The sequence below is a fragment of the Myotis daubentonii genome, chromosome 12 (genome assembly GCF_963259705.1).
Source record: "Myotis daubentonii chromosome 12, mMyoDau2.1, whole genome shotgun sequence".
NCBI classification, from domain to species: Eukaryota; Metazoa; Chordata; class Mammalia; order Chiroptera; family Vespertilionidae; genus Myotis; species Myotis daubentonii.
Genome location: NC_081851.1, coordinates 72,515,270 through 72,543,263, shown reverse-complemented (window position 1 = coordinate 72,543,263; position 27,994 = coordinate 72,515,270). Strand labels below are relative to the sequence as shown.

At 42.2% G+C, this 27,994-nt stretch overlaps 1 protein-coding gene and 1 pseudogene across 7 annotated transcripts in view; both read right to left on the bottom strand.

Annotated features, from left to right (window-relative positions):
• Nucleotides 1–13,271, bottom strand: part of LDAH (lipid droplet associated hydrolase) — an 87,850-nt gene extending 74,579 nt beyond the window's left edge. For 2 of the 7 annotated variants that reach the window (XM_059660457.1, XM_059660461.1), the window contains exons 1-2: nucleotides 8,235–8,317; nucleotides 4,904–5,059 (exon numbers count right to left, since the gene is read on the bottom strand). In XM_059660457.1, the coding sequence (XP_059516440.1) occupies nucleotides 4,904–5,057 (154 nt within the window). In that variant the 5' untranslated portion in view covers nucleotides 5,058–5,059; nucleotides 8,235–8,317. Of the gene's footprint in view, nucleotides 1–4,903; nucleotides 5,060–8,234; nucleotides 8,325–13,199 lie in introns of those variants that run through there. The other 5 variants (XM_059660456.1, XM_059660459.1, XM_059660460.1 and 2 more) reach the window with 5 other exon arrangements.
• Nucleotides 13,272–24,931: 11,660 nt separating this feature from the next.
• LOC132213727 (phosphatidylinositol 3-kinase regulatory subunit beta-like) lies at nucleotides 24,932–26,323 on the bottom strand (annotated as a pseudogene).
• Nucleotides 26,324–27,994: the final 1,671 nt, after the last annotated feature.

Below are 27,994 nucleotides of genomic sequence, written 5' to 3'. Positions count from 1 at the left end.
GATACCCTATATAATAAAAGAGAAACATGTAAATTGACCGTCCCTCCACAACACTCACCAATTAATCAGGAGTGAGTATGCAAAATAACCCAACAAAGATGGCGGGTTAATTTGCATGCACAGGCGCCAGGCGGAGAGCAGAGCAGGAGAGCTGGCAGAGAGTGGAGCGGCTTGGGGAAATTGGCTCCCCAAGCCACCAGATGGAGAGCAGAGAGGGAGAGCTGGCGGCTTGGAGGACTTGGCAGAGTGGGAAGCCATGGTATGGAGACAGAGCAGGAAGGGAAAACCAAGATCGCGGGGAGCACCAGGAATTCTGGGAAGAGTAGTTTTGGTGGCAGCCCCAGGACCGGAAGCGGAAGCCCAGAGAGCAGGGAGCACCAGGAATGCTGGGAATCATAGTTCTGGTGGCAGATGGATCTCCTAGACCAGCCGTGGGCAAACTACGGCCCGTGGGCTGGATCCGGCCCGTTTGAAATGAATAAAACTAAAAAAAAAAAAAAAAAAAGACCGTACCCTTTTACATAATGATGTTTACTTTGAATTTATATTAGTTCACTCAAACACTCCATCCATGCTTTGGTTCCGGCCCTCCGGTCCAGTTTAAGAACCCATTGTGGCCCTCGAGTCAAAAAGTTTGCCCACCCCTGCTGTAGACACTAGAGCAAAGTGAGCCTGGAGCAAGTTACTGTTGCGGTGGGGTATAGAGGGAAAGCAAAGGTGAGAAACATAAGTAAAATCAGAGTGCCTAGGAAAAATTAAAGGGAAGATATTCTAAAACTTTCAGGAAATCTCCACCAATGAAGCAAAGAAAAAAAAACCTCTACTATTCTGTGAGCAACAAACCAAACTGAGTTGGGGTCTTAGACAATTCGCTCATATGATTGCAAAGACAGACAGAAACTACTGGATTAGAGAGAGCTCCCCTGAGAGCTCCCAGGTTGGAGAGGGTGCAGGTAGGGCTGAGGGACCCCCACACCCCGCAGTGCATGAATGTCATGCACCGGGCCTCTAGTGTATATGTACTTTGCCTTGGGGCAATTTGTGTTAATAAAGAGCAAGGGGTCCAGAGATTCAGAGAACTTGGTTCCTTCAGCTAAGCTCCTCTGGCTCCCCCATGGATTACAAATTTATATTACATTTCTAGTCTCTTTATTAATTTATGCTACAGCACGTTCTCCAGATTCCTGAATCCTTCCAGATGCAGAGAAACACTCACTGCACCTCAACTTGTTGTTCTACACATTTAGGCATTCATTGGTTGATCCTTGTACGTGCTCTGTCTGGGATCGAACCCACAGCCTTGGCATATTGGGACAATGCTCTAACCAACTGTGCTACTGGGCCAGGGTCTCAACTCTTAATTAACAGAAAAAACAGAGGTCAGGGAGCAGGAACTACTTCGAAGACTTCCTTCCCCCTGCTCCATGGCAGTAACCAACTTCACCTCCTTTATTCTAGCCTCAGGAGGAGACCCCTCCCCCAATCCAGGATATTGTTCCTGCTTATTTTCTCAATCCTATATTGGGCCGTGGCCTCCAAATCTCTGCTCCATCAAATAGCACTTGTCAAGCCTCTAATTTCAAGCTCTCCCTCACCACTGGCAGAGCATATGCATTTTTAATGTCAGTAGATACCAGCAGACTGCTCTCCAAAAGGACTGTTACATCGTGGCAGATGACTGGATGCATGTTTCCAGGAGAGGTTAACCTGAGGAGAGAGTTGGGGTCAGGACCCTTGTCCAGCTGAGAACAGAAGCGCCCGAACTGTGAAGACATTAGATTACATGCTAATAAACACAGACTTTCAACCTCCTTTGCTCTCAGCACGTCAGCAGACAGGCTTCGCCCGCTCCTCACACGGGATGCTGGGAGATTTCTTCCTGGGAGCACGGAGCAATCCTAGAAACGGCTGCAGATACTGAAAGTTGGACACTCTCCAATGAAATGCTACTCGGTCCCTACTCATCACCCCAAGCTGAGGATGACCTAGGGCAGGGACGGCGAACCTATGACACGCGTGTCAGAGGTGACACGCGAACTCATTTTTTTGGTTGATTTTTCTTTGTTAAGTGACATCTAAATATATAAAATAAATATCAAAAATATAAGTCTTTGTTTTACTATGGTTGCAAATATAAAAAAATTTCTATATGTGACACGGCACCAGAGTTAAGTTAGGGTTTTTCAAAATGCTGACACGCCGAGCTCAAAAGGTTCGCCATCACTGACCTAGGGTGACCGACCACCCTGTTCTGCCCAGGACTATTGCGGTTTTAGTAGCAAAAGTCCCATGTCCTGGAAAACCCCTCAGACCAGGATGGCAGATCACCCTAGGCACACCTGCTGATAAGTCCCACCCCTAAACACAGAGCTTCTAATCATTTTTGTGTCTTCCTTTTAGAGATGAGAGGGCAGTCAAGGATTACCAAAACATTTGAAGGAAAGCAAATAATAATGCAAATAAACAGATTGAGCAACACAGAAAAAACTAACAAATGCAAGAAGCCAAAGACAATGAGAATACACTCACAACCCAGGAGACTATAAAAAAGAAGAGACCAGAACTCTTCAGATTGAAGTATATGATTGTTTAAAGGAGTCCAATAAAACCCAAATGTAATGTAAGGGAAAACAATCATACCAAGGTCTTGCACTGAAAAGTTTCAGAATCTGAGAACAAAGATCTAAAAAAAATTTTTGGTGGGGACTTCAAATACAAAAGATCAAAAATCAGAATGATATCAAGGCAGCTCTGAATTCTGGGAAACAATAAAAATGCCCTCCGAATTTTAAGGAAACACTATCTCCACCCTAGATGTCTAAGTTATTTTCTGACATGCTAGATCTTTTAAAGGATGACTACTTCCCACACATCTCTCCTCAGACAACTACTGGAAGATGTGCCCCACCAGAAATAAGGAATAAAGCAAGACAGAAGAAAATATGGGATCCAGGAAACAGGGAATTAAACTCAGAGAGAAAGACAGAATCCTCAAGTGGTTTGTGCAGCAGTCAGTGGCCTGGGGAGCAATCAATCCAGATTGGGGCCAAAGAACAAAGTCCTAGGAGGGAGATCACCCAGAAAAAAACCAAACTGACTGATTCCTCAAATGCACTGAGGAGATTTTTTTCACTTGTAGAGAATAATTTTAGGATAAATGAAGAGATTAAAACATAAAAAACTAAGCAAATGAAAGAGACAATCATTAACTCAGAGAAAACAAAAATTTACAAGAATGTAATCATAATACCCTAAAGACTTAGCTATATAATATGATTGATACAATATAATAAGCTATAACATATTTAGTTTCATTTTTAACCTTTAAGGATGAGATAGACATATCGATATATATCTATATCTATATCTATCTATCTGTCTAAAAGGCTAGTATGCTAAGTGTCCCTCTGACTGTCTGACCAGTCACTATGATGCACACTGACTACCAGGGGGCAAAAGCTCAATGCAGGAGCCGCTGTGACATGCACTGGCCATTTACAAAGAAACAGCACCGCAGACTGGCACCCACAAAGCAATACTTGGCTTCCTCCAAGTGAGACAGAGGCCCCACCACCACCCCAGAGCGACACCCCACCAAATCGCACCCAACGCTGCCAAGACCCCATGGTGCAAAATGCAGCCCATAGCCCAGCCGAGCCCGAAAATGGTGGCTGCGAGCACCGGGTAATGATGTTACATAGCAACTCCCAGCTTCCTCTCCCTAGCAGCTAGCCTGCTTGGAATTTCTTCAACCCAGCAACATGGCTTGCTTTATAGCCAGGTGCAAACATTTCACACTTTAACCAAATGTCTGTGAAGCATTTTCCCATGCCTCATCTCATTTGATCCTCACAGAAGTTCTGGAGTAGGTAGATAGGAGACTCAGTAGAATCCCATTTTCTTTTCATTAGCCGGAAAACAGAGATTTAGAAAGTTTAGAAACTTGACCCGACTGAAAAGAGGTAAGAAATGGTGGAACTTGAAAATGACTTCAGGTTTTCTCACTGTGCAGAATATAGTCAAACACTGCTACAGTTAAGTATTTCACCCTTTGTTCTCCCTGCGTGATCTATAATAATAATCTGTTTTGTGTTGATATTTACTGCTGTGTTGCTGACAATTACCTGAAAGAGAAGTTGGGGTGCTTCACTGGGCTGGAAAAAGTTTAGCTAAATCAGAAAGCAGGTCTAATTAAGCAAGTTTATCTATATATATAAAGCTCTCGTTGGCGCCAATTGCACACATGTGTTTCCATCTGTCATTGTTGATCATGAATTTGGTTGATGCTTCTATTATAAAGAAAGGGCAAAAAGTGATAGTAAAATATTTATTCTAATTAATTTCCTTTCAACGTGCATGAATTCGTGCACCGGGCCTCTAATATATATAATGTATATGTTTGTTTATTTATTTTTCAATTCACTTACAATTCAAAAAGTGCCTTGAATACCTACAATCAAGTATCCACCCCATACATTCTATTGACAGTGATCCAGTAAAAGTCACAAATGACACAGTTGCCAAATCCCAGAATAAGTAAACATTCTACACTAAACTCATAATCATCTTGAAACAAGACAAAAAAGTTAGTACGAAAACTTTGAAAAAATGTTTGCCAAAGTTCTAATTATTCTAAAAATTGTAAAATGTGAAAACATTCCAAAATTAGGTGTATGTATACTTACAATTGTGATATCTATATAATGAACAACATAAATTATATAAAAAAATGCATACAAGGAAAAAAAAGCTCAGCCACCCAACTACTAACGGTGGTTGTTATCAATGATTTGAGTGATTTTATTTCCTTCCATAAGCCTTTTCATATGTACCAAATTCTCTTTGAGATCAGAAGTAGTTATAAGTATCTATACAGTCTCCTCATCCAGATCTTTAAACTTACCAGGAATAATGAAAATGAGCAGTTTAGGCCTGTTGGCACTTTGATCATTAAAGAGGTTAGTCCAGGGCCCACATTTTAGAACCTGGGTTTCAACTCCACAACATAAAGTGAATTCCTCATGCACAGGAATTTCTTCCTTGATTTCTGAGTTCATTTCTAAATAAGGAAAGAAAAACAATAGCAAGTGTCATTAAAATGTAAAACCTGAAGCCAAAGACAATATTCAAGAATAAAAATGGCAAATTTCAACATACCTAGAAGGAATGCCACAAGGAGATATGGGAGATAGATGACTACTCAGCTACTATGGATTATAGGATTGCATAAATATATGAATGAAGTAAACACCACAATTCCAAAAAGAAGCAGGGAGACAAGTCCTTGATGAAATAAGACTACTGAGGAGTGTGGATCAAAATCCACACTTTCGTACAATTCTCCTCTCCAGTCTAAACCAGCGGTTGCCAACCTTTCAGACCTCATGGACCATCAGTGGTCTTCGGAGACCACCAGTTGGCAACTGCTGGTCTAAACCGACAATAACCGTGGACAGCTGCCACTTTCCCTCTGCTGACATTCTTTTTCTTTCTTTTTTTTTTAAAATAATATATTTTAATGATTTTTTACAGAGAAGAAGGGAGAGGGATAGAGAGTTAGAAACATCGATGAGAGAGAAACATCGATCAGCTGTCTCCTGCACACTCCCTACTGGGTATGTGCCCACAACCAAGGTACATGCCCTTGACCAGAATTGAACCTGGGACCCTTGAGTCCGCAGGCCAACGCTCTATCCACTGAGCCAAACCGGTTAGGGCATTCTCTTAGAGCTCGGAGCTTTGCCAGTAAGACAACCCTGCCTTCACCTGGTGAGAAACCACAGGAGTTGTGGCTTGCCCTTTTACCCTCCCAGGGAGAATTGTGACCTTGATGATCTGTTTTCCTCTATTAATCCTCTCACCCTGAACTGTGTAAGCATATTTGTATGCATTTGTCAAGCACCATGTTATCTACACTAATAAAAGAGAAACATGCAAATTGGTGTCACTCTGCTACACCTACCAGCCAATCAGGATGAGTATGTAAATTAACCCAACAAAGATGACAGTTAATTTGCATATGCAGGCACGGAGCAAAGACTGAAGACTGAAGACACTGAAGACTGAAGACGACTGAAGACTAAAGAGGCTTGGCTTCTCTGCTGTGGTCGAAGATGAGAAGCCTTCAGGCTTGGCTTCTCCGCTGCAGCCAGGGGAAGGAAGGCCTATCGCATGAATCTCTTCGTGCAATGGGCCTCTAGTTAAATTATAAAACGGGTAGGTGGAAAACAACAGGATGAGACAACACCATGGACGATTTCCTGAATCCTCCAGGTATGTGGGAAAGTGCAGTCCCAGTGATTTACAACACTCCTCCACCTCTGCTCTGCCTTCCCTGTGTCCATCAACAGGACCACGTCTCAGGTGTTCAGTGGTCTTTCTATCCTCCTCCTCAGCTATCCTCCATTCATTCCAAGTTCTCCAGAGTCCAGATTCCCAGCCCCTGAGGGCTTTTTCTCCTCTGACCCCTTTTCACCGATCTTGCACTCTAGTTTGTCCTCATGCTTTTCTGCTCCTATAACTTTGCTAATCTTCTGTTGCTCTGCTACTTCTGGAATGCTTTCCCTGCTTGCACCAGTTATGAATATATTGCCTCAGCTCCAAATTCACTCTTCAATGCCTTCTCTGGAAAAATGGATGTGGGCCTTTTAGATATGTCTCCTCTGCCAGCTGACATCATGTTAAGCTTCGTCAGAAGAGACACGGCAGTGGAAGGGCTTTTCTGGTCTCAACGTATCTCCGGGCAGGTTTATGGAGTGCTTGCTTCCCTCTTTCCCCTTCTGCTTCTCTGGCTGTGAAGTCTCGCTAGTGCAGTGGTTTCCAATTGGAGACTACTGTGCCCCCAGAAGACATATGGCATTATCTGGAAATAGTTTTCATTGTCATAAGTAGGGGAGGGGGTACTACTGGTGTCTAGTGGGTAGAGGCCAGGGATGCTGCTAAACATCCTACAATGTATAAGACAGCCTGCGTCCCCCCACAACAAAGAATTATCTAGCCCCAAAGTTCAAGAGTACCAAGGTTAAGAAAACCTGCTCTAGTGGAACCTACAGAGTACAGCTTTCTCCAGCTTTTGGCCGCCTGCTACATTCTTTCTCTCTCCAGCTCTCTACTCAGGCAGCAGCAAAGTAGCACAAGTCCAAGGTGTAGGCTTGTGCCCCAGATCAGGTGGCTGCTCCCCATATCCTCGCCTCAGCCCAGAGTCACATGCTGGAGACACTGCCCAGCCGGCCTTCTAAGAGCCACCTGACCTTTGTCCCCCACAGCAGCCTGGACCTTGCCCAGCAGTGCTCTAGGTGGCTGCAGAGGACTGGCCACTGTGGCAGTCTCCACAGCAGTGCCCCGAAGTTCTCTGCACCCACCTCCTGCCTCCCTCACCTGCGTCCAAGGTTTACGACTGTGGCCCTTCCATCAGAGACAAATTATTGGTTCTAATTTACCCATCTGCTTTCTAACATTTCTAACAGCTCACTTTTCTAGTCTGATGTTATGTTGCCTCTTCTATTTTCTTCATTTATGCCTTTATTACTTTTACTATCATTTTAGTGGACTTAGGAATCCACTGATGTTTCAACCTCCAAGTGTAACCAAAAGTTCAAAATTGGTTTTCTTAAGTAAAACTACTTAGAAAATAAAAAATTCTCACTTAGAAAGTGCGGACTCCTCTCCATTCAAAAATATAGTGACTGGCTAAATAAAAGCATCAACTCACCCTTTCTTATGGATTGATTTTTACTTCACTTAATAAATGCCACTGTAGCCCAAAACTCCAAAATTATCACAAAACACAGTATAATTATGAAGGTCCTATGACATTTATAAAGTTAGAATCAGTATAGATTTAGCTGTTATACACAGTATTAAATTAGAAAATTGACAGAAAAGGCACTGACCAAACTTAATACTTGCACCTGGAGAGAATCAAAGTTATTAACCTATTCAACTCACAAACACTTAACTTCAAGCCCAAGGCATCCCAGGAGTTTGATTAGCCACAAGATTAATGAGAAATCAAGTCGATATGAAATTTAAACACAGTCTATAAAAATTAGGAAACAAACTAAAAGCAACTAGACTCTAAAACACCTTGATTACATATGTAACTGAGAAACATGGAGTTAATGTATTTATTTGTCAAGTATCTTATTCTACTTCACTCTTATGCTTCTGAATGCCACACAGCCAAATAAAAAAGCGAAGGAAAACAGGGTATGAGAATTCAGATTATTCCTTACCGAAGAATCCAAGGTAACTCAGTCCTGCAAACAAGTGTCAGATGAACCAAGGACAGTGCTCTAATTACATACTAATAAAGGCTGATGGCCCCACCTTCAGCCAGTTTTGATAAGCAGCAAGACTCAGGCTGGATAAAAACCAAGTGTGGATACAATCTGTACAACTTACGCAAGCCTGACATACCTAGATATCCGAGTTCATGTGCTTATATTAATGGGTTTCTAATGTTATTTAGTAAAATAATTTTTTCTAGTTATATCTTATACAAACCTAGGCAACATATAAAACTGAAAAACAGACTTTGATCAGTATACATTTTAGAGATTCAAATTTATAATATCTATTTATTATAAAACCAGCCAAGGAGAACAATGAGGCTGTACAAAGGAACAAAAGCATTTGAAAGTGAAGTTATTTCACTTCAGCATGCAGTATTGTCTGCATTTTACTTTGGCTACTTGCCTTTACCCATTCACGTAAGAACTACAAATGAGAAAAGCTTTTTAAAACGTGTTTCAATGTTCAGTAGTTTTCAATTAAACTACATTACACTTGAAAGAGGGGCAGTGAGCTATTTATCATATATATAAGGCAAATAAAAAGTTCCTGAAACTTCTTCTAATGATAAAAACTTTACACGTAATATTATGAAGTGTAGTGTGGCTGTGCTACTGATCCATTCTTACACAGAGCAGAGCATACACCTGGCATGTGTCTGAGCTTGACGAAATTAATTTTTGTGCTATTCCCGGGCACTAGTATTAAACCTACTTGTAAAATATTTAGTGACTGGACAAGTGAAGATTAAAATTTTAAAGGCCCAGGGAAGAGACACAAAATGTGTAATTGCTATCAAAACACAATAAAAGAAGTACAAATATATACAAAAAATGGCAGTGGAAGCTTTATTTCAAGTTCCATTTTTTAAAAATTTAACCTGTAGCAAACATAAAGATGCTAGTGATCTCTACATATTGAATGTTTGTTATATAACAAAGGTGAATCTGGGAGTTGTTTTAATTAGAGGGGTTTGTGTTGTTTAAAATGTGCATACATTAAAACTAAGTTTAATCTTGCTTTCACAAGCAAAGTCTAGCTTGTTTTGAAACAACCTTCCATTGAGAACAATCTGAAAAGCCAGAGAATTTATTGGGGGGAAAAATTTGTTCAGAAAACAGTAACCACTAAAAGAATTGTACCAGAATATGTAATAACAAGTTGATAAAACGGGAAATAGAAAACATAATATAAAAATGAGAAGAAAGCAGAAAATACTGACAGGTATAACAAATAAAGAAAGAACAAATATCAGCAATAAGTTAAATGTAAATAGACTATGCTTATTACATAAAATTGTAAAGATGGTTAGGTTAGATAAAAATAAAACAAGTAACTATATGCTTATAAAGTAACTTATAAAAGATACACATTAAGAATAAGGACAGCCCTAGCCAGTTTGGCTGAGTGGATGGAGCATTGGCCTGTGGACCAAAGGGTCCAGGGTTCACTTCCAGTCAAGGGCATGTACCTTGGTTGCAGGCTCTTCCCCAGCCTCTGTCTTTCCCTCTCTTTTCCACTTTCTCTAAAAATCAATGGAAAAATATCCTCAGGTGAGGTTAAAAAAAATGACACACAAGGAAATAAAGGGAAAAGATCTACACTAATAAAAGAGAAAGATGCAAATTGACCATACCTTCATGACACCCACCAGACAATCAGGAGTGCGTATGCAAATTAATCCAACAAAGATGGCAGGTTAATTTGCATATGCAGGCACCCAGCGGCGCTTGCCTTGTCGCCATGGCGATGAAGCAGGCGTCTGCACTGCCCCAGCCATTCTGGGCCAGGACGAAGGCAGAAAGGCAGCTCCAGGCGGGAGCAAAGGTGGTGCTGGCAGCCTTCTTGTCATGCATCGGGCCTCTAGTATAGAATAATATACCATACAAATACTCACCAAAAGAAAGATGGTGTAGCTATACTGAAATCAGACTTAAAACATAATCTTTAAAATAAGAAGTATACGAGAGATAAACAGACACTTCACAATGACAGAAAGCCAATCCATCAGAAGACCATAACAATTATAGATGAACATGCACCTAATACCTTAGCCTCCAAAGGCACAAATTAAAAACTGACAGAAGTAAAAGGAGAAATAAATGAAACCATAATGTATAGTGGAAGATTTAACAAGATTCTTAGTTCCTGACAAGATAAGCAAAGAAAAAATATCAGCAAAAATAAAGAAGATTTGAATAATGAAATCAAAATCATCTTGTTTCAAAAATCGACCCTACCAACCCTACAGCCTGACTTCCCTGTTTCCATACAGAGCAACATTATTCCTCCAGTCACCTAACTTAAAAGCTTTGTGAACAGCTCCTCCTGTATTCTGGAGGAATACCCATACACAAGAAAAGCAGAAGCCAGCAAAAGGATGAAAAGGAACAATTAGAAATGGGCATGAACTAAGATATATAAAGCCAAGTAAGCCAGAAGGGAATGTTTCAAGAAAGGGAGGGGCTGGTAATGAAAAGTTAAAAAAATATAAATGTCAAAAAGAGCAAGAGAACTGAGGCAAGAGTAAGAACTCACATTTTAAGAGTACTTTTTATCATACAGGCACTGTGCTAAACACATTATAAATATTGTTGTCATTTAACCCTGACAACAGTCCTATGAGATGGGTACTATTATCTGTATCCCAATAAAACATGTGAGGAAAAACCTGAAAGACACTGCTTAAGGCACACACTAGTAAATTGGAATGTGGTAGAACCAGAATTTGAACCCAGGTGTCTGAATGAGCTCATGTTCTTTGAGGGAGGTTAGTTGAATTATACAAGGGGACCTCCTTGTAGATTTTTTTCTTTTTGCATTGTCCTGTGCATCATAATAATTTCAAACATTTTTAAAACCCCAATAACACATTTATTGCAATTTGCATAAGTAGAATGAAAAAGTGGGAATTTGACCACATAGCCCTACATGCCTCAATACAGCTGGGGTCAACACATAAAACAGATGCAGAAACAGAACATCTCTCCCATCTTTCTCCAGAAGAATATGTCAGAGGAAGTAACCACTTGCTGTAGCCTGACGTGATGATAATCTCACTGCCTGCAACAAAACCACCTTCTTTTTCTGTAGTTTTTCCATTTGGGAAGTACATTCTCATCCTTCTCATCTTCGTCATCCTCATACAGCAGGAGCTTTTCCAAGCAGGCAGTACAATCATTGGAGTAAGACATTGAAAGTTAAAAATTGTATATTATTTGTCTGTGGTTATAGGGCTTTAAAATGGCCCAATCAATTCAACCATCTTCTGACTCCTCTAGGAATTCCCAGTCACATACTCCTCTGAAATTTTATGCAATACTGCAGAATCTGACAAGGAAACAGCGTAATATTGTAGAGTGGGGATGGGTAGGATGCGCTTCACATCAAGATGCTATGGAACAGTCTCTTGCTCCTGCTTAATAGGTGGTCGTGAGACTAGTAATTCCACAACTTTTACATTTTGTCTAACTTTGCCAGTTTAATGACAACATACTAACCTCCAGTAAAATTCTTCTCAAACTTGTGCAACCGGGTCAGAAGCACAAGCTTATACAATGAATATAAAATTCATTACCACTGCTGAGGAAATATCAAAACTAAACCACATACTACACTCACAATGAACTTTCTGAATTAGCTTTACCTGAAAAAGGGGAAAACATTTTTTCCCCCATAACTCCTTTGCTTCTTCTAAGCCTGTGACTCAAGGAATAAAGTGTCCCAATCTGCATCCTGTCTTTTAAAAAATATATATTTTTTTAAATGATTTTTTTTGAGAGAGAGAAACATTGATGAGAGAACAAAACATGGATTGGCAGCCCCCTTCATACCCCTGCCCCCTAGCAGGGATCAACCCACAACTCAGCACCTGCCCTGTCTGGGAATCAAACCATCAACCTTTCAGTGCACAGGAGGGAGTCCTCTTCAACCAACTGAGCCACATCGGCCATGGCTGCTTCCTGTCTTTTATAGAAAAATAAAAACCCAAGGGTGAGAGTTTACAGTTAAAGTATTAAGGATAAATGAAAAGCAGTGTGAGCACTAAACGCCTGCTGCAGAAAACAGAGCTGTGAAGTGTGTATGTGTGTGTGTGTGTGGGGGGGGGGGGGCGGGCTCATTCTTTGAATGCTTATTAAACCACTGTTCCAAATGCTAGATGAATTACCTGTTGATAAAACCTTATCCAGTGGGTACGAATGTACCCCCCCCCCCCCAATTCACAGATGAGAAAAACGGAGGCACAGACTGCTCCAGTAAAACACCAAGATGCACCATAAGGGGTACAGGCAACAGAAAGCCCCAATGTTTCCCCCAAATCGCTGCGCTCTGAGTCGCAGGGAGCAAGCTCCGTTTGGACTTGGGCGCCCTAGAGCGTTATTGCAGCAACTACTGCTGCACCGCACACCTGTGGAGAGGGCGCGGCAAGTTCAGAGACTGGCCCGGGGGAACCCGGTGCAACAAGTGCAGGAGCGACGAGGGGGAGGGGACGGCTCCTCCCGAGCACCCCGAGATTAGACCAGCCGCTCAAGGACTCGGCTGATGGGCACGTGCGGAAAGGGAGCCCCTGAGCAAGAGTGGCCGCCACAGGGCTAGTCAAGAGGCTGCCCTGGGAAAAGGGCTCAGCTCTTGGCCACGTCTTCCCGGGCAGGTGCCCTGCGTCCTGCCCCTGCTCCCCCGCGGGCCCGCAAGAAGACCCCCACATGCATGTCGGTGCTGGGTCAGGACGGAGCACAGAGGAGCGACTGCTGGGCCAGCAGCCAAAGGGGGTCCCGGCCAAGGTGGCCGCGGACCTCGGGAGGTCGCACGCTGGCGGCAGGGGCTCTGCGAGGAGCCAGCGAAGGAAGGGCACGCCCGGCCGGCCTTCCCCTGGCAAAGTCACCCCGGCGCGGCAGGCCCAACCTCACCTGTGCGCCTGCAAGGCCGCGGGCTCCGCCGTGACGGTCCGGGAAGGCGTCACAGGCGGAAGTCCTGCGCCCTCTGACGTCACAGCGCCGCGGCGCGCGCAGCTCCCGGGGGCGGAGCCTTCAGGTGGCGCTCGCGCGCGCCGGGCTGGGTCGGGGGTGGGAGGTGGGGGTAGTGTGGTCCCGCTGCAGGGAGACCGCTGGGAGGGTGCCGCTGTGTTGGAACTTACTTTTCATCTTTTCTTTTTTTAATGGTTGTTCTTTCTTTTTTTTCAAGATTACTCTTCCCTTTCATTTGCATTGCACCCCCCCCCCCTTCTCTCAGTCACCCATAATATACTTCTGGCTTCCCTTCCCGTTTCGCCCATGTCTCCCTCGGCGTTTCCTCTGCCCATTGTCCTTTTCCTCCTTTGCTGGTGGAAGTGGATTCTCAGTTGACTTTATTAGCGTGACTGTAGCCAGCCCATGGTACCCAGACTCCACGAAGACAAAGGTCTTACTCGTCTTGTGAACTGTTGCATCCTCAGCATCTGGCACATAGCAAGTGATCGGTATATATCGGCCAGAAAGTGCAGTAGTGGGTATGATGTAGTGTTATGGGGGGCGGGGTGGGGGGGGGCAGTGACAGGTAGACCAGCCAATCATCAAAGACTCTCACTTGCAGGTAGAAAGGAAGCCTTGTTCCCTTTGCATTCAGCATCCCAGTGATAGGAAGCACCATCCAACTGGTTGTTGGAAGTAGACTGGTCCTTTTCTTCATCACCTCTCTCCTTTTTCAGTTTGACTTTCTAAATATAATACATAACACCATGGATTTAGAAAAAGCCACTCACCATGCTAAGAGCTTTTCATGAATCAACTCGGTTTTAGTCCTCATAGCAACCCCTTGAGGTCAGAATTAAAATGTGATCACAGAGTAGGAAACATAGACAAATACACAAAATAAACGAGTGATTACATTACATGAGATGTTTGAGGTGTGGTCCCTCCTTACTAATGCACAGTTCAGTGTGTGTGTGCAAAAATTCCAGTGAATGTGGTTCACAAAGGCAGCATCTCTTTCAATCCTTGCATATGCATCTGTGGTGTGGCGCCTCAAGTGATTTATGCCTCTGATTCCATTACATAAGCCTCTGCTAGAAAAATTAACCAAGGGGATGCAATGTTAGGGAGTCCAGCCTAACTGGGAGGATCTAGCTCATAGTCTTTCTTGATTGCAGCCAAGATGGTTGGTCAGGGCTGTAGACATCAACAGAGTTCCACTGGGACTGAAGAATCTACTGCTAAGCTCAATCATGTAATTGTTGCCCAGACATTGTTTCACACTGGGAGTTGGCTAGAGGCTGACCTATTTCAGGGGCATCTGGGGACTCATGATAAAAGCACTCCATGGTTGACTCTGCATTTCATTGATCTAGCATTGTCCACAGAAAGATGCAATGTGGGTTTTCTGATTATTTAATTTCATGGCTGGGTAGCAAAGAATAATGTATGGAAAGAAAGCTTCAAAATATAAGTTGAGCCTGGCCAGCATGGCTCAGTGGTTGAGCATCGACTGATGAACCAGGAGGTCATGGTTCGATTCCCAGTCAGGGCACATGCCCAGGTTGTAGGCTTGATCCTCAGTATGGGGCATGCAAGAGGCAGCTGACCAATGATTCTCTCTTATCATTGATGTTTCTGTCTCTCTCTACCTCTCCTTCCCTCTCTGAAGTCAATAAAAATATATTTTATAAATACATATATATATATACATATCTATAATAATAAAAGCGTAATATGCTAATTAGACTGGGGCTACTCAAGGGAAGCCTGGGTAGGGGGGAGCCGGTGCCACAGCCAGGGGAAGGAAGGCTTACTCTTTTTTTAAAAAATATATTTTATTGATTTTTTACAAAGAGGAAGGTAGAGGAATAGAGAGTTAGAAACATTGATGAGAGAGAAACACCAATTAGCTGCCTCATGCACACCCCCTACTGGGGATGTGCCCACAACCAAGGTACATGCCCTTGACTGGAATTGAACCTGGGACCCTTTAGTCCACAGGTGGACACTCTATCCACTGAGCCAAACTGGTTAGGGAGGAAGGCTTACTCTTGCACGTTTGTGCACTTGGGGGGTCCCTCAGCCTGGCCTGCGCCCTCTCGCAGTCCGGGAGCCCTCGGGGAGCAGCCCTAAGCCTGCGGTCAGACATCATTAGGTCTGCGTTCACCAGCTGTGAGCCTGGCTCAGGGCTTCTGGCTGAGTGGCGCTCCCCCCTGTGGGAGCACACTGACCACCAGGGGTCAGCTCCTGCATTGAGCGTCTGCCCCCTGGTGGTTGGTGTGCATCATAGTGACCGGTTGATCCACTGTTTGGTCAATGTGCATATTAACCTTTTATTATATAGGATATGTTGAAGCTTATGTAGAATAGGCTAATTATGGAATGCTAAGGAATGTAAATGACCAGAGGAGAAATTTTTGTCAAATAATAGTAACAGGTAATCTTTATCAAACACTGTGTGCCAAGTTTTGTACTAACTGTTTTACGTAGGCCCAGAAGGGGAAGAGGCGCTTGAGGACAGAGTTCAGAATGATAGTCTCAGGTACATGGTCCCCCTTTTGCCCAATCCACAGAGACTCATGTCTGCGTCCTAGGGAAGAAAGGATTATAGTAGGAAACGGAGAGAAATCATTTTTCCCATTCAACCTGAGTGATTTTGGGATGCCAATGCAGTACTCCTTAGGAACCACTATGAGAATATAGGACCAAGGAAATCTGCTTCTTGTTCATCAGAGAAACCGCATGCAGAGTGCCATGGATGTGAAATGATTGCAGGGGACTGTCCACCCCATGCAGCACACATAGGGAGGAAGCTGCAGTGGAGGTAGTGTCAGAGCCTCTGCCACTGCATGGGCAGCACCACTGTAGAGGAAGAGGGGGAGAAGGTTGCATTTCTGATATGGCCTGGATAACTCTGCAGGGGCTCTTGAAAACAATTCCTAGAAACAGCCACAATTGTCGGGGACCATTTAATGGAGGTAAGAGAGTAGTTGGGGTCACTTTGCAGGAGAGATGGAAGGACCACAATAGCAATGAGAGTGAGACAGAGAAATGGGTAATGCTTAGATCTTTATGATAGGAAAGAATATTTCTGGTGGATGTTGTGAGTGTTAAAAGGACCTGCACTTATTAATAAAATGTGTTCCTATCTTCCTTACTATTCCATTATATAGGAAGTTCAAATTATTGTTTTAGACACCCTTTGAACTAGGATATATAGATTGAAGATTATTTAAAAGGGAACAAGAGGGAAAAAAGAAAAAAAAAGAACAAAGACATAAGAAAAAAGAATAATTTAAAAAAAAGACTTTCAAGGTCATTCACCATATATTATGTAATTGCAATTCCAAATGTTTCGTTTTAATCTATCAATATGATCCACTAGGCCCTCCCCCCTGCAATAAAACCACACCATAAAAGAAGCTTTTAGTGGCAGGGCAGGGTACAGGTAAGAAAAATATGGGCGATGTCATTCAACTATCTCTATAAATTAAAGACATGCAATGGGAGCATGAAATAAATCTTTGTTGCTGTTAACTGTTGAGATTTATTATTGCAACATGACATAATCAAAACTGCATGTATTGAATAAATATATGTGTATATATCCTATTTTCCTATATATATATTTATATGCTATATTACATACACATATTATAGAAAATATGTTATATACACACATCTTATATAAAGTACATTACATATGCATGTTATATATAAAATATATGATATATCATGTATACCTAAATATGATAAAATTATATCTTTTGAACAAATAATGTATAAGTACATGTTTTGGAACTCGAGATATAATGTATGCTAATTAAATTATTATAAAATGTGCAATTGTGTGCTAACATGCTTTGGTTTATGACCCATTTATGGTGACAGCCAAGATTTGTTTGATGCCAACTCTTTGGTCCAAAACATTTCTCCATTACAATTTATTTCTTTGAGAAAATCCTAGTGCTCTATACTCATCTGCTTTGGAACATGGTTCTAGAAATTTACTTGGATGTTTGCAGTTTTTTAATTCTGGGATTTTGTTACTTCATAAAACGGTGGAAATGACTTGTAATTAGTGTCATAATATGTCTTTATAAATGTTGTCTCTTACAGAAGAAAAAATATAGTTTCCTGTAACCATCAGTCATACAAACTGTAAGAGATATAAAGATAGTTTAAAAAATTTTTTAAATAGGGAAAAGAAAATATTCTAATATTTTTCTTTAAAGCATTATCAAGCAGTCAGGAGGTATTCAGACTCCAGAACATGCATCTTATTTTACACCATAGATTAAGAGTTGTGCCTTGGATTTAGCAAGTGCTCGTATAGTTTTGCAATTATTTTAATATTGTCTTATGGAACACTACTTATTGATAGATATAAGCAAAAACATAAGATGCCAACAGTAGCCAAAATAGGGTTTTTTTATTTTACACCCTCTGCCTCCCATTATCATTATTTTACGTGGCAAAGCTGGCATAAGCGAAAGTTTGGTTAATTGTCTAATTTTGTTCTTATAAACCCCAATTCTCTGCATGTTAGAACAAATCTGAGTTTTAGTATGCTAATCTCTGAGTAATCAAATATGCCTTGGAAAAAATAATCTGCAGGGAAACTCCATCTATGGACCATCTGATTTGCATTATTAGTATTTTCCATGTAATAATTCTACACATTGTTATCATTAGCAACACTATTTCAATCACAAATATCACCAAGTTCAGAAGAAATCATTTCTGAATTGACTCTATTAGACCATGATCAAGAGGAAAAAATACAAGACTGAGTTTTCCTTTAGTGTTGTATCTGACATTTTTAAATAGACTCATTTTCTGTGGTTTCATGTAACCTATTACATTTGTCACTGGATGGCAAGGAGGCCTGTCTCTCATTAGCACTTCCGCTAGTACTTGAGAAAAATATCCTGGAAGAAAAAAGATTCAATTTTCCTCCCCAGATTTGGAAGCATTTGATTTTTTTTTTTTTGGAGAATTTCAGTGAATATCATCTCTAATTTTAGTTGAATACCCCTCACCATATGATGTTACAAGATATAACTAACATACTATCCGCCTAGAAATATGTTTCTCTTTGATCCTAAAAATGGCTTTTGATTAAAAAATTGGCTCTCCATTATGTTAAGAGTGAGATAGCATTTAAGTGGTGCTGGAGGAGACTGATCTATAAAAGACAGAACAAAAGAATAGGTCAGAATTAAATCCGTTACTTTTTTTTAATCCATCTCTTAATATTTTCCCTCCTTTATGTGTATCTGAGCCCCAAATTTCCACAAATTTGGAATGTGTTTGTACTGGGTTAGGTGTGTGTGCGTGCGTGTGTGTGTGTGTGTGTGTGTGTGTGTGTGTGTAAAGTGTTTTTAGCCCAGCTATTTGCCTTTCCCTTCCTTCCTACTTCTCCCATCACCAGAGATGTTCTTAGCATCTGTTGGTGACTCTCTATGGGGATGAACCAGTTAGGATTAGACAGTATTTCCCTGCACCAGTCACTGATGAACATTTTCTAGTGTAAGTGTTTTCAGGTGTGAAAATCAGATGTGTCACTCCAATGCCTAAAATTGTTCATTGGCTCCCTCTTAAAATCCACACTCCCCTGTCCTGCATACAAGGTCTTCATAATGGTGCCCTAATCTTCCATTTTGTCCTTATACTCCCTCTCCAGAACTCTGAACTACCTAGAGATCCTCTACAAGCTATATTCCAATCCCTCTGTCTTTACACATCCCATTTGTGGGGCCTGGGAGGGTAATTGATTCCTTTTGTTCTGTTTCTTTATATCAAATGTTAAACCTTTTCAGCGAAGCCTTGCTTGCCTGCCTCAGAGATTGACGCTGTGAGGCTACCTTAACAGCTGTGGACTATGTACCTCTGAACTTCTTTTACCTGAGAAATATAGGGTTATTTATTGTGTCTAACCTGCCCTTACATGCACGAACTCTAAGCTTGACTAATACATCTGCAATATAGCAAAATGTACAATACTAGTCTCTATCTCTATCTCTATCTCTATCTCTACCTCTACATCTGTATATCTATATCTATATCATCTATATCTATATCTATATCTATATCTATATCTGTATATATATCCATATCTATCTATCTTTCCCACTGTATCATTTCCCAGTAGGAGAGCTAGGGTTACTTGTGTCCTAATCTAATATAAGTATCATACTGAGTCCTGCCAGGGCATGACTCTTTTTTTTTTTTTTAAATATATTTTATTGATTTTGTACAGAGAGGAAGGGAGAGGGATAGAGAGTTAGGAACATCAATGAGAGAGAAACATCGATCAGCTGCCTCCTGCACACCCCTCACTGGGGATGTGCCCGCAACCAAGGTACATGCCCTTGACTGGAATCAAACCTGGGACCCTTCAGTCCGCAGGCCGACGCTCTATCCACTGAGCCAAACCGGCCAGGGCCAGGGCATGACTCTTGAATTGAGAGTGGGGGTGAGGGTAAGAGTGTGCTCTTCCCAAAAGGTTATTCTTGGTGTCTCTCATAATAGATAAGAGGCAAACATAGGACAGAACAACTGAGAGAGGGAACTCAGTTGATAAAAGAAATAACTGGGTCTTTCTCACCTTCAATGAGCCTGAACTGAGGAGGCTGTGCTTCCATAAGGACACTTTCAGGTAAGGCATGTTCAAGGTTTCCTTTTTACCCCTGGATGCATATAGGGAGGAGCTAAACTGAGTGGGGCATAGTGGATTACAAAGTAAGAATGAGCAAGTCATAGCTTATAAGTCAATTTATTGCTCACTCTGTGTATTTTAAGTGTTTAGCTGTGCCCAAGCATTATTCAGAAGAGCGGAGGCAAGAACCTGCGTCTATCTTGGGCCTGTGGGTATGCAGAGTCCTTCTGAAGTCAGCGTGTTGGTAACTACAAGAATCAACCATGGACCACAGAGTAAGGGAGAACTCAGGAGGAAAGAGTGAGTGAAGGAGCCAGCCACCCCTTGCACCAAGATTGCCTGCTTCCAAGGCAAGATTCTCCAATAAGGAATATTGAATTTTCTACAATTATGAACATGTATAGTGTTAGTTTTAGAAAGCTACACAGAGGGCATTTAGTCCAACCCTCTCAGTGTACAGATGGGGAACTGAGATCCATAGTGGTTGCATGAACTCACCTATGTCAGTGGAGAGCCAATTCAAAGTTCTTTCCACCATGCAAGATCAATACCAGGTTATGGAACAAATAAATTTTCAACAAAATAAAATATGTTCTAAAAAATCGTGTGTTTGTGCAGTAGAAATGTTTGAGAAGTAGAAATCCTCAGTTTTTAAAATCAAATTTTCAAGGGCATCAAGAACAATGGCATTAATAGTAAAATGTTAGGAGGATGGCAGTTTTCATGACAACTTTACCTGTTTTTCCAAGTTCCGATGAATGAGAATCCATTCAGTAAGTCTTTCGCACCTACCAACTCTAACTGCCCACTGGTTTTCTCCTGAAAAAAAGTAGGTTTTATTCTCACTGAAAACATCTTCTTTTGATATGTCACCTTACTTGTACTTAAGGCTTTGATGAAAAATACCTTTACTACATACAGTGCGTGTTCAATTCAGAAGCATATGAATTTTTCTGTATCTGATCCCACCTGTCCAGAGATGAAAGTGGGTTTTTATCAGTGATTGCATTGAAGGCACCAGTACTTTTCAGGCAGTTCTGACATATATTTGTTCTTTATAGTGTGTGCTCAGTTCAAAGTGACACTTTGAACTTGGAAACTCTCTCATTCACTGTTTCTTTGAAGAGATAAACAAGGTTGACAAACCTTTGTGCAGACTCATCAAAAAACAAGAGGACTCAAATAAATAAAATCAGAAATAAAAGAGAAGCAATGCTAACTCCACAGAAATACAAAGGATTGTAAGAAAATATTACAAACAATTATATGCCAACAAATTGGACGATCTAGACAAAATGGATAAATTCCTAGAAACATATAATCTTCCAAAACGGAATCGGGAAGAATCAGAAAATCTGAATAGATAGATTACAACTGATGAAATTGAAGTAGTAATTTAAAAAAACTCCCAGCAAACAAAAGTCCTACACTGGATAGCTTCATAGATGAAATTTACCAAATATTCAAAGAAGAGCTGACATCTATTCTTCTCAAACTTTTGCAAAAAATTCAAGAGGAGAGAAAACTACCAAGGTAATTTTACAAGGCCAGGATTATCCTAATTCCAAAACCAGATAAAGATACTGCAAAGAAAGAAAATTATAGGCCAATATCCCTGAATAACACAGCTTCTAAAATCCTCAACAAAATATTAGCAAACTGGATCCAGTACTACATTAAAAAGATCATACACCATGATCAAGTGGCATTTATTCTGGGAATGCAAGGTTGATACAATATATGCAAATCAATAAACATGATACACCACATAAACAAAATGAAGGCTAAAAAACCCCCCACATGATTATATCAATAGATGCAAAAAAAAAATTTTGATAAAATCCAGCACCATTTTATGGTAAAAACTCTCAGCAAACAGGGAGTAAAAGGAAGATACTCAACAAAATAAAAGCCACATATAACAAACTCAGAGCCATACTCAATGGGCATAAAATGTTTTCCTTGAGACAGGGATGTCCACTTTTACCACTCTTATTTAACATAGTACTGGAAATTCTAGCCACAGCAATCAGACAAGAAGAAGAATAAAAGGCATCCAAATCGGAAAGGAAGAAGTAAAACTGTCACTATTTGCAGATAACATGATACTGGAAACAGCCCAAATGCCTATCAGTAGATGAATGGATAAAACAAAACAAAACAAAACAAAATACCTGTGGTACATTTACACAGCATACATGGACCTGGGAAGTATTGTGCTAAATGGAATAGGCCAGTCAGAGAAAGACAAATGCCATATGATTTTACTTAAATGTGGAATCTACTGTACAAAATAAACAAAATAGAAGCAGTCTCATAGATACAGAAAACAGACTGACAGATGTCTGAGGGGAGGGGATTGGAGGACTAGGTGGAAAAGGTGAAGGGATTCAACAGGAAAAGAAAAACTAACCTTAGACACAGACCAAGGTATGGTGATTACAGGAGGAAAAGGGGATGGGGAAGGTAGAACAGGGTAAAGGGGAATAAATGGTGACAGAAAGAAACAACTTTGGATGGTGAACACACAATATCATATACAGGTGATGTGTTATAGAATTGTACACTTAAAACCTATGTTATTTTAGTAACCAATGTCACCCCAATAAAATCGATAAGAAATAAAAATAATAAAAATATAAATATTTGTTTAATAGAGAAGTAAAACCCAAATGATTTTATTAATAAGTTAGAGGTAATTAAATTGTCCTTATCAATGTACAGTGTATTCACTAGGTCATTAACTTTTAGAAGGCATCTATACTGCTTGTGCTGTGATATATAATTAACAAGAGATAGTAACCTATATTCACCTTATATTTACTGTATACATGGCTGTTTTATAGCAAAAACAATGCCATATTTCACATAGTAGCATTTCCATTTATTAGCAATATTGTAGAAGAAAACAAAACTCAGATTTTCAGAAAATCCCTCTTTCTAGTCTTGATATATGTTCCTGGACCCCGTCTAGTGCAATCATTGTTCCTGAATCAACTCCACAGATGTTGCTCTGAGCAGTTCTACACACAAGTGCAAAAGATTTTACACAGGCTCCATCCAAGAAAAGCTTAATTTCCTTTCAGCTGATTTTGAGTCTCCTCCCCTCCAAACTTCATTGTATGTTCTCTTATGTTCTGGATCAGCTAAAAGGTTTTAGATGAGCTGTTGGTTAAGAAAGAAAGCTGCTAGGATTTCTACCAGACCAGACATAATCTCCTTTGCCAAAGACTCATTTTGAAAACCATCATAATTTTTAATGATGAAGTGTGGAACTCTGAAAAGAAGCTTTGCTTAAAAAAAAAAAAAAGGAAAAAATTTCCCACAACATCCTCCAAAAATTCACAATCGATGAAGTATGCTCCTCCTTAATTTACTCCTCACTCACTTCCTAGTTCCCAGAGGCTGCATGGTCTCTGTAGCTGGTATTCTGTGGTGTTTGCTACATGAGCATAGGTGAACTGAAATAGTAATCCAATGGTAATTGACAGGACACTGATGGTCTGATTCTATATAGCTTCAATCAATGTTCATATGGAATAACAGCCAGGAAAATCTTTTGTTCCCAGATGAGAAAGCTGTCTTCGCAGTTGGCTCTAAGTACTGCAGGAAGCACATGTAGCAGTGAGATTATTATGAAGTTAATTCTAAGAATGTGAACTATTTGAGGGCCAAAGCTATGAATAATATCAAAGGAAACTGAGTACATCGAAACGATATGATGTTTGATGTGAAATATCTATGGAAAATTTGAAGCATCCTTTCCTTGCTCTGGCTCATGGTGGGTTTTCAATTGATTTCACAGACATGGTTCCTGTCTGAAGCTCACAGCAGTCTCATGGGGCAAGTGGCTCAGAATGTGTGCCCTCTGAGGGGAGAGGAAGGGTTAACTGACCTCTATGTTTTCCAACATTATTGGCAGGGTCCAGGCTGAAAGACAGTCCTCTGGACTTTTCACCTGGTGCTCTTTCCTGTGACAACCTCAGGAGAAGATAAAACTTAAAGCACAGGAGGAAAGAAACAGGGAAACAAGTCTAATTTCATTACAAATGATAGTTTTATATTAAAAATATTTTCAAATGTAATAAATTTAGTGAACATTGGATAAGACTTCCTGGGGAGAAAATGTCAATTTCTATAAAAAAAAATTAAGAGGCCCAGTGCACGAAATTTGTGCATGGTGTTGGTGTTGGTGGGGGTCCCTCAGTCTGGCCTGCATCACAATCTGAGATGTTTCGGGGGATGTCCGACTGCCGGTTTAGGCCTGATCCTGCAAATTGGGCCTAAACTGACAGTAGGACATCCCTCTCTCAATCTGGGACTGCTGGCTCCTAACTGCTTTGCTTACCTGCCTGAACACCTCTAACTGCTTGCCTGGCTGCTTGATTTCACCCCTAAAACTCAAGCTTTTTCTTTTTAATATTTATATTTCTTCTTTATTTTTTATTTTAAAAGTCAAGCTTCTTGAGAACATGAGGCGTTTAACATTATTCCATATTCCTTACAGAGAGCTAAGCATGGTAAACACAGCAAACCCTTAATCCTTATGGGCTTCTATACGGACACTTTGCAGCCAGGAGTGTTTTAATAGGCAGTCTCCAAAAACGTGAACTGGAAAACCTAAAAGTAGAGTGCTCAGATTTCAGGCATCAGGTGCTATGAAGAGGATTTCTATCCCAATTAAACTCTAATTCTGAGCTCTCAACAATCTGGACAAATTGCCCTTCATTGTCTCCAAAGTTTCTTATCCATCACTATCCCATTTTCCTTTTTTTGTTTTTTTGAGTTCAATGTTTTATATCCACATCAGTATCAACGTACAACACAAAACCCACCTGCCAGCAGGAGGTATAGTCCTCTAACAGAGACTTAGAGGTACATAGACTAAGAGAGAGAGAGAGAGGACAGAGATGGGGATAGAAAGAGTGACAGGAAGAGACAGACTCAGAGAAAGCAAGAGAGATTGAGACAGAGAAAGATTCACAAAGAAGAGAGAGAGACAGAAAGATGGAGTCCTGCGCTGTATGAGTCAGCGGGCTGCGGGGGCGGGGGGATGTGCCAGTGTGACGGTAAGTGCACCTTGTGTTGCACGAGCGAGATGTGCTGGTCATGCAGCACCAGCTCCTTCAGAGACCCGTACAGGTTGTAGGGCTCTGCAGAACCCAAGCCAGTGGCCCAGTGGTAGGTGACACAGTGCTGGGTATCTCCGTCCACCACCACCAAGCAGGCACCGCAGCCCTGCTGGCTGCTCTCACGGATGAGGAAGGTACCATCCCGCTTGCTGTTCAGCATTTCCTCAGCCTGCGAGCGGTTGATCTTGCCCACATACCAGGTTCGTTCCTCATGGCGGGGGAGGTCATCCTCATCTTCCATCAGTGCATACTGGTCGTCAGGCTCATTTTTGATTCCCAACCACTCGTTGATTTTCTTCTGCCGGGCGTCTTTCTGGCTGAGCCATACCAGGTCCTGGTCTCGGATTTTGCGCAGTTGCATGAGGTCTGGCTTCAGGCTGTTCATTCGCTGATGGATCTCCCAGTTGTCTAAGGCCTGTGTCCGCAGCTCCTGTTCCAGCTTCCTGTGGCTCTCGTGGATCTCGGCGATGCGAGACTTGCGCCGTTCTGAGCTCAGCAGGATCCTCTGCATCTCGTTTTCATGGCCCTCACGCCGGAAGCGCTCCAGATACTCCCTCCTGCACTTCTCTGGAGTCTGGCCCTGCTCTTCGAAGATCGTGATGGTTTCATTGGAGGCTTTGATTGCGGTGCTTCACCTGCAGCTCCTGGGAGGTGCGTGTGTGCGCCTCGTAGAGCTGGTCCTACTCGCGGCTCTTGTCCTCCACTTCAAACCAAGGTAGCAATTTCCTGCCATAAGTCACGTCCAAATACTCCGAGACTGAGGACTATAGGGCTGACTACGTGCAGTAACAGGCGCCCAGGCGTCCCCCACAATCCCACCATCCCCTGGGCGCCCAGGCGTCCCCCACAATCCCACCATCCCCTGGGCGCCCAGGCGTCCCCCACAATCCCACCATCCCCTGGGCGCCCAGGCGTCCCCCACAATCCCACCAGCCCCTGCGCGCCCAGGCGTCCCCCACAATCCCACCATCCCCTGGGCGCCCAGGCGTCCCCCACAATCCCACCATCCCCTGGGCGCCCAGGCGTCCCCCACAATCCCACCAGCCCCTGCGCGCCCAGGCGTCCTCCACAATCCCACCATCCTCTGCGCGCCCAGGCGTCCTCCACAATCTCACCATCCGCTGGTCGCACACTTCCCGTTTCTCTAGCTTCCCCTTAAGTGGTGTTTCCTTCAGTCGTGTTGGTCCAGGGCCTCTAGTTGGAGACGATTTTTCTGTTCTTTGGCGTTGATAGCTGTTTGCTATTTGGAACCAGTGAAGTTTCGGGAGCACTGCCGCTGCCGTGAACATGTCGGTCCCAAGCGCACGCCTGAAACAACCGGCCATTCAGTCCACGGCCTGCGCCGTCCTGGTCGCAATGAGAAAGGTACTGTGCTGAGCCGTTTTCCAGTCGGATCTTCCCCTTCCTTCCCCAGCACCCTCCACACCTACGCCGGGCGACCACGCCACCCCGCAGACCCTTAAGACCTTCCCTCATGGAACCCGCACCCTCTATCCTGTTTCCCAGGGGCGTCCCTAACCGCTCCCCCGGGGGCGGGCCGGCCTGGGCGAGAGGCCTGGTGTTTCTCTGGTTGTTCTGGTCGTTGCGGCGTTATGGTAGCAGGCTTTAAATATGTATATTCAGATATAAGGTGAAAATAAGCTTTGTGGACTAAGAAAGCCCTAGGGGGAGGAAATGGTAACATTGGCTCTACTGGCTAGGTGAGTCTGTTTTAGAAGCTCCCACCCTTTCTGACTTGGCTGGGAGTTTGCCTAGTGGCTTGGTGGCCGTGCTCTGGGTCACCAAGGTGGGTTTGTGCTTACCAGGAAGCCTGAGAAACCTCCTGGGGCTTTCCTTGTAGGCAGACCAGGGAGAGGAGATGCTGAACAGAAGGCAAGGCTTTGCGAGGACTCGGGAGGCACACACCTGGCTCTCATCATTGTTTGAAAATCTCCCGATGCAGATCCGAACCTAACACCATTGTCCACTGTGGCACAGAAGTCACTTTCCAAGGTCCAGGCTGCGTCTGCATTTTTTATCCTCGGAGAGAAAATGAACAGGTAGAAGAGGTTCCCCAGTGTGGCAGATGGGAAACAGATTTGTGTGGCTGTGCTTCTGTCTGTTTCCAGACATGCTAGGGCTTGTGCCTCTTGAACTGTAGAATAAAATCCCCATTCTTACTTCTTGGCTTTTAAGAAATCACTCTAGAAATTCATTCTCTAGTTCATCTGGTTACATGTGGTCAAAATGCTTCAAGAACATGTGTGAAAGGCAGTGAAATACAACAGCAATTAAATCAGCACTCTAAGAAATGGTTTTGGGTAGTTAAATCTCTTGAATCTTGATGAAGTGATTAAACCATATTCCAAGATAAAACTTAGGGACTGTATGAGACCATAGAGTCTTTTACTAATCCCACATGAATTTCATAGCATGGTGGCCTGTGTTAACAGAGTTGTTACAATGCAAGTTACTAAGAAGAGCAAAGCCCGGGAGAGGAGCTATGCCAAATTGAGGCACTGTTCCTTTGGGTCCCTCAGAGTTAAGAGAGCTTTGCATTTCCCCTGTATCTGGGGCTGCAGCATGAGCCAGGGCCTGTGGTGACACATAAAGCAAACTCTTTTAGAACACAGAAGGGGCTTTAGGAAGTTAAGTGTAAATGTAATAATGATGAAAAGGAATCTCATTTATGATAAATCAGCACTTGTGAGTACAAATTAGACCAAATCACTGAGCTACTTCCTTGAACAGCATTATTTTTATTCGCTCTGAAGTAGGGTTGGAAGAGTCCATCTCCTTTCCCAAGCTCCAGATTGGTAAGTCCAATGCCACTTAGACATCTCTACCTGCATGTCTCCAAAACACCTCAAATACATGTCCATGATCTTCCCGCCAGTGCCAGTTTTCTTTTCCTGATTCTGGCAGATGTCATCACCAGCCACTTACACTCCAAATCCTGGAACCCTCAACTTCAATGAGTA